We start from the raw sequence: 13,508 nt of genomic DNA on the forward strand, positions 1-13,508 counted from the left end.
TTGATTTTTAATTTATTTTTATTTTTTTATTGTTGGTTGTTCAAAACATTACATAGTTCTTGACATATCATATTTCACATTTTGATTCAAGTGGGTTATGAACTCCCATTTTTACCCCGTATACAGATTGCAGAATCACATCAGTTACACTTCCATTGATTTACATATTGCCATACTAGTGTCTGTTGTATTCTGCTGCCTTTCCTATCCTCTACTATCCCCCCTCCCCTCCCCTCCCCTCCCCTCTTCTCTCTCTACCCCCTCTACTGTAATTCATTTCTCCCCCTTGTATTATTTTTCCCTTTCCCCTCACTTCCTCTTGTATGTAATTTAAAATTTTAAAATTTGTTCTAGATAGTTGTATATGACAACCAGAATGCATTTCAGTTCATTTTACACAAATTGAGCACAAATTTTCATTTCTCTGGTTGTACATGATATAGAATTGCACCATATGTGCAGTCATACATGGACCTAGAGTATAATGACATTTCTTGAGTTGGGTATTTGTATTTACTCTTTATGATTTTAAAAATACAACTTAGGATAACTAAACTCATAAATGCTTAAAGTAGAATAATTGTTGCCAGGGACTGAGGGTGAGGAAAATGAGGAGTTGTTATTCACCTGGTATAAAATTTCAGTTTCACAAGATGAACAACTTATGGAGATTTATTGTAAATGATTGTGCTTATATTTAATAATACTCTATTGTACACCTGAAAATCTGTTAAAATGGTAGATTTCATGTTAAGTATTCTTACAACAATTATAAAACACTGAATAATTTAGCACAATTCAGCAGAAATCACAACATAAACCTGTTTAAAGTGGTAGCATTACTGTCTTGTTTAGTTACCTTATTGTCCTTTGGGGAGTGTGGGTGTAATAGGTTTGGAAATTACTTCATACCCATAAAAGACAAATGAAGAATCTTCTAAATTTTATTTAGGATGAAATCAGCATGGTAAAAATACATTAGTGATGTGCATGAAAAAGAGCTTCATTCCTTTACAAAATAAGTCTTCCAGGTACAGAAATGTACCCCAACTTAGCTCTTTTGTATCTGTATCCACATACATCTGAAGATAATGTTGATCTGTGAGCACATGACAAAACAGAGCAAGTAACTGGAAGATCCAAGAAAATTATTTACAATCTCAATATGTTTGAGGTGGGGCAAGGTTTTTTTTGATCCAAGCCTGATATTTCTTATTTAATAGGGTGTAGATTCCAGGCTTATTGGCAATGCCACATTTGTGACCTCCAGAGACAATGGCATGGAAGATACCTTTGCAGACCAAGGGGCCACCTGAGTCACCCTGGAAAGAAGGAAATGTGGTGAGAAGCTATTGAAGTTTTTTTTTTTTTTTAACCAATTGTTGATTGCCCAACGTATTCTCTTTTTTTAATTGATTTTTTAAAAAATGACAGTGGAATGCATTACAGTTCTTTTTTTTAAAGAGAGAGATAGAGAAAGAATTTTTTAATATTTATTTATTTTTTTTAGTTTTCGTTGGACACAACATCTCTATTTGTATATGGTGCTGAGGATCAAACCCAGGCTGCACGCATGCCAGGCGAGCACGCTACCTCTTGAGCCACATCCCCAGCCCCTACAATTCTTATTACACTTATACAGCACAATTTTTCATATCTCTTGTTGTATATAAAGTATGTTGATACCAATTTGTGTCTTCATACGTGGACTTTGGATAATGATGTCCATCACATTCCACCAACCTTGCTAATTCCCTGCCCCTCTCTTCCCATCCCACCCTTCTGCCCTATCTAGAATTCATTTATTCCTCCCATGCTCCCCCTCCCTACCCCACTATGAGTCAGCCTCCTTATATCAGAGAAAACATTCTTGCCCAACATATTCTAATCTGAGTATTTGGGTTCTCTGGGCCCTGCAATTGCCTGACATAGCCTCTTACTCAATATAGGTTCTCTCTCTCTCTAGGACTGTGTTTTTGTCTCTTTGTCTCTGTTTTTCTATGACTATGACTTTGCCTGTATGTCTTCACTATGTCTCTCTCTTTTTCTCCATCTATGTCAATGAATACCTATATTCCTTGATAATCAGTGACTATTGAGTTTTATTTGTTGAGGAGTGGGTGGGTGGACAAGAAGTTTGAAATAATTCACTGAAATAAAAGAAATTTTCTAAGTTGTGAATTTCAGTTTGGTGCTCATGGACCTGAAATCCAGGTAACATTGAGACCAGCAGAAAAGAGTGTTACAGTGCGGTAAATATCTAGATGGCAAGGACTGTCTTCTTCATTATTATTTTGTATTCTCACATGGATATATACAATTGCTGAAAAAAAATATTTTTGAGGACTTACTCTAACAACAAAACATGCAACTGAATTCTGTCAGGAAAAGTGGGAGTTATAAAGAGGGTGGTGTGGCCTTTTAGACTAAGAGTTGGCTTTCAAATGTGAAGAACAGCCTCAGCCTAGGCTGTGGCCACATGGAAACTGCTTGGCCTTGTCCACTGGTCAGCCATGATTACATGGTCAGGAGGCTCATGTTCTTAGGGTAAAACAGCTACATGGGATCTTTGAAGAGATCATAACCCTCCATCCAATAATAATTAATATGGTAAATGTTGCATTCTAATATTTTAAAAATTAATAATCCACCTGTGCTACATATTAGTCACTTATAAACATGTATCCAATTTCTTCTTACCAATTTTATAAACAAAAGGTTTTGAAAAATATAATGAGTATTATTCCTTTTTGTTAATCAGTGTGATGGTCTCAATGTTCATGGCCTCTTCCCCTGGTCCTTAAACTCACTTGTTGAAATTCTCACCCCTCAGAGTGATAGTGTGAGGAAGTGGGGTCTTTGGAAAGTCATAGGTCATGGAGCAGAAGCCCTCATGAATGGGATTAGGACCTTTTAAAAGAGGCCTGAGAGACACCCTCTATTGCTTCCACCATGTGTAGTTAAAGTGAAAATAAGATATCTAGGAAGCAGAAAGCAGCCCTCACCAAAACCCAAATCTGTTGGCACCTTGGTTTGGAGTTTCTAGTCCCCAGGACTGTGAAAATAGATTTCTGTTATTTATAAGCCACTCAGGTTATGTTGCAGGGTATTCACAGTTATGTTGCTATAGCAGCCCAAGCAGACTAAGGCAGTCAATATATTTAAGAAACACATACTGTATATTTGAGCATTTTGCACTTGAGTCTTATAAGACCTCCACATTGATTGATTTAAAAGATGTTTTGTTTGTTTTGCTTTTGAAGTGGAGGGGTGAGTTATCTTCATCTTCTAATCACCACTCATAACCTCAGGGTTGATGGATGTTCTCAGGATGCTAACACCCCTCATAAGTGGCCTGTTGTTATGGTTTGGATGTGAGGTGTCCCCAAAAAGCTTATGTGTGAGACAATGCAAAAAGGTTGTGAAAGTCTTAACCCAATCAGTGAATTAATCCCTTGATAGGGATTAACTGAAGTGGCAGGGTGTGGCTGGAATTGGGGCAGCGTGGCTTTGGGGTATATAAATTTTGTATCTGGAGAGTGGAATCTCTCTCTCTGCTTTCTGATCAACATGTATTCTGCTTCCCTCCACCGTTGTCTCCCATGTTCAGCCTCACCTCAAGCCCTGAGGAATGTAATGGGCTTCTATGGACTAAGACCTCTGAAACCATGAGCCCTCAAATAAACTTTTCCTCCTCTACAATTGTTCTGGTCAGATCTTTTAGTCACAGCAGTGAAATAACTGACTAAAACACCTGTAAAAATTGTCAGATACAGTCTACTTTCCTGATTAACAATTTAATGAGTGTTTATTAAGCATTGGGGAAAGTTCTTCCCATTCAAATTGGCATATGTGAAAGAACAGAGGGTAGAAATGAAGAGTACATTTCTAGAAGTGTGGCTTTGTGTTCTCCAGGCCTCTCCTCAGTGCTAGTAGGCACATAGTCTTGACTGCAGTACTCTGGAGATGCCTGTCTGAATGAGAGACTCTTACCTGGCAGGAATCCTTTTTGCCTCTGGTGTCTCCTGCGCATATCATGTCTTTGGTTATAATAGGATTGTGGTTGTAATAACTTTGGCTGTTACAAAGTTTTCGATCTATGATGGTAACAGTGACTTCCTGAAGGGTATCAGAGATGCTGAAAACTTTTGAGTCAGTGGCTCCCCAACCAGTAACCTGGCATTTGGTGCCAGATCTAATATAGTTTTTGGATCTTGGGTGGAGCAACTGGACATGCTTGTTGAGGTTTGCGGCCCTGTGAAGCTGACAGACAGAAAAAAAGTGAATGAATTATCATTGTTTCCCAGCAGTATTCTGCTACTAGCCTGTGCATTGAATGTGTGGTCCCTCTGTCTTAGAAGGGCATCCCTTCTTCTTGAATCTACTTTGATGGTAGCCTGCAGCTGCATTTGTGGTTGTTACTTTCCTGAACATGCTTTCTATTCCCTGTGGAATTTACTGATGCTCAGGGAATTTTGCCCAGTCTCAAGCAAGTGGCCTTTGCCCTGCCTTGGATGGATTTCTGTGAAATAACATTCGCGGGTCATGACTTTTAGGGCTGGGCTGTTTTCTGCTGAATAGGACCCTTGAGTATGGTCTAGACCAAATTTGGACTAGACAAAGTATGGTCTAGACTAAGCTGTAACTCACTTCTGAGTCCGTGAAGTCACTTGGTTGGCTCTTGTATAAATGACTGTTGATTTTCCAATTGTTCATGAGAAAAGCATTTGGGAAAAAGCTTTTATTGTGAATCCTTGGGCTTGTGGGGATGTTCCTCTCTTACATATGGAGATTCAGAGTTGGCTTTCCTCATGTACCTGCATCCCTGACTCATTCTTTTAAGGTGATGAATAGAGTAACATGAATCCTTACAGAATTTATCATGATTACCTCAAACATGGGAGGGTACTATCAGAGTGCTTCCTTGTAGATCCTTCAATTAACTGAACTATACTGTATAAGAATGTTGGAGAAATTGATGCAGACAATGATACATACCTTTACTAGCATGATGTCATTTGATTTAGAATTTGATCTAAGTCTTGAAAATGGTATGAATTTTTCGATCTCGAATGTTTGTTTGGAGGGCTCATTCTTTGACAGAGAATGTGCTCCTAAAACCACTGTGGGAAATTGGCCTTTGACCAACCTATAAAAGAAAGCAGAGAATGGCAGTAACAGAATGATTTCCGAATCCTCTGATGGGGAGCAGAGATGGCAGAGAGAGTCACAGACACAAAACCAAGCACATATTCCAACATAACCTGTTTAGGATTAGGTAGAGTAGCAGAGGCATCAATGGATCCCATCATGAATGAAAGACATCAAGAGCCACATGGTATGCCTGCAACCCCATTCTAGTCCAATTCCCCAGCGTTGTTAAAGAATATCAGAACTTGGACCTGATTGTGAGAAAAAAAACTAGTGAGTTCCTGATTGACTTAGAGCAAGTTAACAATAAAATTGTGTTCATTTTCCCTCCCCCTTGCCCCTCATAGCCTCTTATAATTTTATGTATCCTTGAAGGTCTCCTACCATTTCCATATGCTTTCCCTTCTCTCTCCGTTTCTCTCCCCCCATTCGTCTTTGTTTACTGTAGTCTTTTCCAGGGAAGATGGGAGGGGAGGGGAGGGGAGGGGGGATAGTAGGGGATAGGAAAGGTAGCAGAATACAACAGTCACTAATATGGCATTATGTAAAAATGTGAATATGTAACAGATGTGATTCTGCAATCTATATTTGGGGTGAAAATGGGAGTTCAAAACACAATTTGAGTCTAATGTATGAAAGATGATATATCATGAGCTACGTAATGCTTTAAATAATCAATAAAAAAATTTAAAAAAAATTGTGTTCATTTATGTAAAAATGAGGGACATTATACATCTTGAGTTTGTGGTTTGAGATTTATGCCAACATAAAAAAATAAGGGATTTTTTATTGTGCCAATATATACACATATATCAAAATATCTCATTTTAGCCATTTAAAAATATATAAATGATTTATACATAAAATATGTGTGTATGTGTATATATAGCTGTTTATCCACCACTATCATTCATCTATAGAAATTTTTACCCCAATACTGGAGATTGAACCCAGTATCCCTGTACCACTGAACTACATTCTCAGTTCTTTTTATTTTGAGACAGGGGCTCACTTAATTGCTAAGACTAGCCTTGAACTTGTGCTTCTCCTGCCTTAGACTTCCAAGTTTCTGAGATTACAAGTATGCACCACCAAGCCCAGCTTCCAGAAGTTTTCCCTCTTTCCATTATTAGGTGTTTAAATGATTAAGATAAAGACTCAGCTCTATCCATGATCATCTCTATGTTGACATCTCATCTCAGGCATCAGGAGATCCAATACATGGCAGTCAAATATGCTCAAAAGTCCTGTCTTCGCAGTTAGAAACATGATTTGGATGAGAAAGAAAAACTTTCAAGGTGAAATACTTGCCTATTTGAAATGAAGATATCTTAAGACTAGTAGCAATTGGTGATTCCATTGTGGAGATTTATAGGGTACAGCCAGGGAGTCAGATGAAGAAACAAAGGTTTTTTTTTTTTTTTGTTTGTTTGTTTTGCTTTTTGAAAAAAAAAAATCCGATTGGACACAATTCTAATACTAGTGTTTCTGATTTACTTGTATGTTTTATAAAGTTATATTTATAGCCACTGGTGAAAATGGAAATGATTTTAAAATAGTTTTTGGTAACATCTCAGAGCCTTTGTATACTACAGATACAGTCCCTTGCAATGTGCATCTTTTTGAAAGCCATCTTAAATCCTGTTTTGGTACAAGGAAGGTTATAAAAATAATTATATTTATTCATTTGCATATATTGATTTCTTTGCTATTTGAAAAGGGATCAAGAAATAAATCAGTGAAAACACACAAACATAAAGATTGCTAAATATTCATAAAATTAAGAAGGGCACCAAAACATACAGACAAAGGAAGAAATGACTGTTTCAGGTTGGGAGAATGTGCACATGACTCTGGTGGGCAGGATTTTGTACATGTAAGACCTGTGACTGCCTGGAATTACCACTTCTTGGTTTCTACCAAAAGAGTTTATTTTGGGAATTCCAGTTCTATTTGTTGAAAAGTTTGCCTATTGCAAAATCAGGATGGGTATGAAATTTCTCTTAGGATACAGATTGGATTTCTTAGGACTGATTCAAATTCAAATTCAACATACCCACTAACCCCAGAACTTTGGAGGGGAAGATGATATAAAATCCTCAGGATTAACACTCACAGAAAAGTGGGTATCTGCATAAACAATTCATACAAGGAAGGCTGTGAAGGACAAATCCCGAGTGTGGAAGATGGATTCTGATGAAGGGAGGGCTGTCAAGAAAATTTCTTGTTTTCTTTCATATTTTACTCATTTCCTTAACTAGCTATTGCTTTGGACATGTTTTGATTATTTTTGTTTCCACTGGGACAGGCTAAAACCAAAAACAACCCAAGCAGACCATTGTGCTCTCTGAATTTTCAATTTCTAGATACGTTTCAACTGTAGACTCTGTCCAACAAGGTCAATTTTTCTGTCCGTTAGATACCTGAAATTGCTTGAGTTGTAGGACTCCATTTCTTTAGCTAAACCTGGAATTCACATAGAGGATAACTAATAATACAAGTTTCATTTATTTGAACAGTTTAGGATTTCTCCAAGAGTGGTCTTCAGAGCTGCATCAGAATCACCTGGAGCTGTTTGTTTAAAATGGAGCTTCCTGAATCCCACCCTGAACTTATCTGAAACAGAATTACGCATAGAGCAGAACCATAGTATTGCTTGTAATAATGTTTTTTCACCATTTGCTCACAATGTGGAAACAGTGTCTCAATTGATCCTAACAATACCTTTCTTGGAGTTGTTAAAACTGTTGAGTGGTATATTTCTCACTAGTAAAGGGGTGTTCTCTGACTGTTCTAAAGTGTCACATTGCATAACTGGGGGAATCAGGACCCCAGTCCAGCTTTTATGATTCCAATTCCAGTGCTCTTTCCTCAACTCCTCATTAAGTGCCATGCCAAGGCCCCGTCAAACCTCTTATTTCCTCTGTCAGCATGTCATGATGCTGAGAAGGACTTATGTTTAGACCCACTCCAGAGGCCTGGCAGCAAAGGCAGGGTTCCTGTGTCTTGGAGGTCTCTCTTGCTTCAGAGACTTGAGATTTTCCCAGTCTCATCTCATGAATACAAGTGGATCATCAGATTAGCCCCTTGATTATTGTCATGGAAGGCATAGATAATGATACAATAATACTTGATAATGTCTATTAAGGTCTTGTGTTCTGTGCTATTTTCCCTAGTGCCTCACAAGAGCCCCATGAGGTAGGTGATGATTCTCCACTTCATGATGAGGAATTTGAGGTTCAGACAAATTGACAAATAGATATCAAGTGGAGGCTCCAGGCTACACAGGCAGCCTGGATCAGGAGTCAGTTGATTGGAAGCCAAAGTCATTTCACTTGGGGAGAGAGACTTGAGTGTTTGAGATGGAGTAAGACCCTGTAGAAGGTTCTGCCTAATAACATCCTGAGCAGGTGAGAGAGGGAGAAGCATGCAATGAAGGGTGGCATTAGAGGATACCTAGGAGGACAGTGGACAACAGCTGGTGAGAGTTTTGTTGCTAGTAAGTTAAAATGCTGAAGATGAGCATATACGGAAAACCTTTTACCCATTTCCTTTTATATTTGACAGGGAACTGATAAAGGGGCTCAAGTACTAAGGAAGGAGCTGAATGGAGGGTGGTAAGAACAGAGCACTCCCAGATTTGGCCCATTTTGCTATTTTGCTGAGAGTGAGGCCCAAGGTTAGTAAACCATTCCCACAGGATACGTGTGAGTACATTTGTGGGCAGCCACTATTGAACTATTTCATAAATATTTGGAATTTCATAAGCCTTAATATTTTTGTAAGCACTGATCTGCCTACATTTTTACACCCAAGTGTCCTGTAGAGGAAACTTGATCTACATATTTTGGAGTTCTTTATATGCTAGCTAGCCAGCCATTTAAAATGATATTTAGCAATCTTTTTTAAACTCCAGGATTTCTCTCCACTCTTTCTTAATTTTTAAAAAATAATCCTCCCCCCCCAAATTTGAGAATCCACTTCTCTTGAGTTAAGTCCACTTGACAAAACTGAAAATTCACTCAATATAGCACTTTATGGTTCTTCACACATCATGTTTCAGGCTTAACAAAAACCAAACCAAAACAAAACAAAAAATCCTCCAGTTTGTTTCCTTTTTTCCATCCAGAATTTGTTGAACATTTACAAGTTAAGCTCTGAGCAGGGAGAGCTTATAGTCCATCTGAATATGTACCATAAGTATGTTTGAAGATGTGCATGCTTTTATTAATAGTCATTCTTTGCCTCACTGGTCCCAAGGGGGTAAGAGTCAGGAAAAGAGGGACAGAAGTAATAGGGGTGAGTTTTATGAAGACAAGAACCCCACTTAAATGAGGGAATCACATGAAACTGGAAATCAGTGACTTGCTATTTAGAAATAAAACAGAAGTTCTCCTGTTTTCAGGCTTCAAAACTTCTATGCTCAAACAGCCCCATTAACATGGGATCATCAGACAACACCCCAAAGCATGAAGAGAAACAAATCAGTTCAAGTATTCTGTTTAGACATAGCTGATGCCTAGACAGCAAGCCACGGCAGCAAACCATGTGAAGGGCTGAAAAGCTTCTTAGGAAGGAGGAGGCTCCATTTCAGCTTATCCAGGCAAGAAACATAAGGAAACAAACATGCAATCAATCAGAAAAAACAAAACAACAAAACACAAATGAAATAACAAATACCAAATTAATTTTCTACTGCTTTTCCTCCTGAGATGATTGCAGCATCTTAAGATGGGTTTTGAGCTTTATCAACCAAAGCAAGATAATCCTAGTGTGAAATGAAGTTTGGCAGGTTATTCTCTGTCTTCAGAAAAGCTTTCATTCTAAGTAACCCTGAAAAATAACTCACTATTTTTCTCTTTGTACAAACCCTCTATAAACTCCCCCCACCCGCCCACACACAGGATAGTTGTTACCTCTTATGGATGTTTTTCCCAAACTGCGGGCCCCAGATGTCTGGTTTAAGTGACGGGCCTGAGTAACTAAGGAGTCCAAATATCCACTGGAAAATCAGACTTCTCATACTAACATTATTGGCTGTAATAGATTTGTGCTTATTAAATATGTAAAACATGCTAAAATACTTAAATTGGTGCTATCTAATTCTCAAAACCCCATGAAACAGGGTATGTTTGTCTCCCCTCATAGATACACAGGTTTGCTTTCTGCAGTTTCAGTTACTTGTGGTCAACTGCTGGAAAATTAACATTTTAAACTTAATAAGCAATTCATAAGTTTTAAGTGACTTTTTAAATAGTATATTGTTATAATTTCTCTATTTAATTGTTGTGTTAATCTCTTACTATGTCTAATCTATAAATTTGACTTTATCATAGGTATGAATATATAGAAGAAAATAGTACATATAGGGTTCAGTATCTTTGGAGGTTTCAGGTATCTGAGGGATATTTTGAAATATATCCCCCACAGATAAGGAGGGAACCACTGTACCATGATTATTAATTCCCACTTGTAAAATGGGGAAGATGAAGAAGACAGGGAAAGCTAGCTTTCTGATCTCCTCCTGAGCAGTATGGTCTAGAGAGGCCAGGAAAACTGCTGCTTCCATTATTGCTGTGTTCCTGAGGCATTAGATTGAGGACTTGGATTTGTCTAATATCTTGCCTGATGAAGAGATATGGAACCTTGCATAGGTCATGGTTGCTTTACATTATGACTTAGCTGAAATCTGAATGTCATTCAGAGAAACCCATATGTTTTGCAGCAAACTTTCCATTATCTCCAAAAGGAAAACCCAGGACAGAAAACATGGTTGTACAGGAGGGCAACAAAACCCCACCAGCTGGTCAGCCATAACAAAAGCTAAGGGCAGTTCAGATCTCTCACCCAGGAGAGTCAAACTCCTCTTCTAGCCCACTTGAAAGAAAAATAGGCACATGGAAATGTGGAAGGACTCACCGAGAGTGGCAGTGGGCTGCTGTCAGCACCCATTGTGGATGGATCAGAACTCCTCCACAAGTATGGTAGCCGTTGTACTGGATGGAGGCCATAAAGGGCCTGGAATGAGGTGGTACTTCCTGTCCTCCAATAATTTCCATACTGAAATCTGCAAAAGCAAAACAAAAGATTTCACAAAAAAGATCCAAGCATTTACATATAATTCTTCTGATTACAATCACTACATTTTCAAAGTTTAAAAGATAGCAATTATACCTAGTAGTTACTGTGATTTTACTGATATACAATAGTATAAAACATAAGATGGTGGGGGGGGGAAAGAATTGTGAAAATCGGTTTATCTATAATGTAACAATATAATTGCTAGAAATTCACTCAATGTTTGCATGTGGTAGGAATAGGAGATACTTACACTCTGGAATCAGGTGAGCCCCAGCTACTAAGAAAAACAGAGACAAAGAATACCTAGTCATTTTAATGCCCCGTATTTGAGAAGCCTAGATGAAATACTTCCTTCCAGTTGGTGAACAAAGAAGGTTCTGAAGACTGAATTTTGTTTTTGCAAGTTTTCATTTTCTCACCACAGAGCTCTAGAAGTAAGATGTTTCACACCTAAATATTAAAAGTGTCATTTCAGTTTGGGGAGTTTCAGGCCTGCACTTTTAGTGCTTTGGGGGAGGGATATGTGTGCTACTATGATAATGAACTCATTTCTAGAGGTAACCATTTCCAGTATCTGGATAAGAGACCTCATGTCATAAATGGTGAAAGAATAAAAAATATCCAAGCCATAAGAACCTAATAAAATTGCAGGCAGACTTTGAAGATGATCATTGTTCTAAACCAATACTTACTGTTTTTTCCTGGCATAAAATGGTGCCTATCACATTTAATAACTATTTTTCATGTGGACATAGGTTTAAGAAGAAGAGACATAGAACCCTGTGTAGGTCATGGTCACTTTACAATGTGACTTAGCTAAAGTCTGAATGTCATCCAGAGCAACTCATATGTTTTGCAGCAAACTTATTCCTAGTCCTGCCTTTTCTTCTTAATATGACCAAATTTGGTTGAATTTTAGTTACATTTTTTGGAGATTTAATAATATTATTAAAGGGGAAACATTGGCAACATTATTTATTTATTTTTTTAAAATTCAGAATCTTTCTTTTACTCATTTTAACTGAAAATGACCATGTGCCTCTCCAGGGCCTTAAGAATAATATATTTCAAAAGTTGAGGAACTGCATTTCATCCTTCTCCCTAAAAATAGACAACAATGCACTGCCAGGCCATTAAATGAGAGCTCTCCTTCACTACAAAAGTATCTACAGACTTAGGATTCTACATTGTTCTGTTCACATGGGGTACTGATCCACAGACAGTATAAAATGAATACACTTGAATAAATCTGGCACCAGAATCCCAATACTTTCTAGAAACACTGACCAAAATTTTCATGGAATTAACAGTCTTTCTTCTTCTTCTTCTTCTTTTTTTTTAAGATATATGCGATCTATCTTCCATTATTATTTCATAAAGAATTAAAATCCAGAGTTGTTATGCTTGGCAGGTCGTAAGGGACTCCTACCAAATTGTTGTTTCCTTGGACAAGAAAGTAGGAATAATATTAAATAACATCATATTGTATATTATACATTTTATATAAGTAAAATGCTTTCAGTTACTTCAAAAAATTCTATTTACATGATCACTATATCTTCATGTCTATGTTTGTGAGGAAGGCAGGACAATGATTATATTTACGTTATAACTGAAGAAATAAGCTGGGAGAGGCTAATTTGTCCAAGGATACATAGTGTATGATCTGGAACAAATGCCTTGCCCGACCTGAAGAAACTCATATGTTAATAAGTGCACTTCCAGAGCACAGAATTCGATAAGCAGCTTGTTTTTGTTTTATAAGTATGCAGCCACAGCAAAGCTTTCTGAATATTAAAAGGAATAAACAAAACCAAAACAGATCAGTGACTTCCTGCCAGAAAGAGCAAAAGGTGAGACAAGGAGGAGTCAGCTTAAGGAAAGCCACAGACACAATAAACCAAACTTCTTGGTTCTGCCAAATGTGCCATTGAATTTTCAGGTCATCTCTATCACAGTTGATGTGTCCTGGATAGATCCCTCTTGTGCATCTTTTCAAGTTGTCAGGTGCATATGATGATACTAGCTCCTTTATAATCCCAGTGATTATGTTGGGAACATAAAGATGGTGTGTGACATGCATAAGTGATTTGAACTATAGGGAAGAAATAAACTGTGGAAAAGACAAAGCTTTATGGTAGGGGCATGGTTAAAAACATCTCTCAGCTGCTTGTTTCTCCATAGTAAGCACTAAAATCCCCATAGCCTTTTACAAATTCCTAAACATTTGCACCTGTATTTCCAGGGAGATAGCTGTCATTTTGTTTTTTGGATAG

The 13,508-nt window shown here is 37.7% G+C and overlaps 1 protein-coding gene across 1 annotated transcript; it reads right to left on the minus strand.

Moving 5' to 3' along the window:
• Positions 1 to 284: 284 nt before the first annotated feature.
• On the minus strand, positions 285 to 11,598 carry GZMK (granzyme K). The gene is made up of 5 exons (XM_081302049.1): positions 11,483 to 11,598; positions 11,071 to 11,218; positions 4,999 to 5,149; positions 3,994 to 4,263; positions 285 to 1,322 (listed from the first exon to the last, which is right to left on the minus strand). The coding sequence occupies exons 1-5, from the start codon at positions 11,541 to 11,543 to the stop codon at positions 1,161 to 1,163; spliced, it is 792 nt and encodes a 263-aa protein (XP_081158175.1). The 5' UTR covers positions 11,544 to 11,598; the 3' UTR covers positions 285 to 1,160.
• Between the last annotated feature and the right edge of the window lie 1,910 nt (positions 11,599 to 13,508).

Source organism: Spermophilus citellus (assembly GCF_964194105.1).
Source record: "Spermophilus citellus genome assembly, chromosome: 1".
NCBI classification, from domain to species: domain Eukaryota; kingdom Metazoa; phylum Chordata; class Mammalia; order Rodentia; family Sciuridae; genus Spermophilus; species Spermophilus citellus.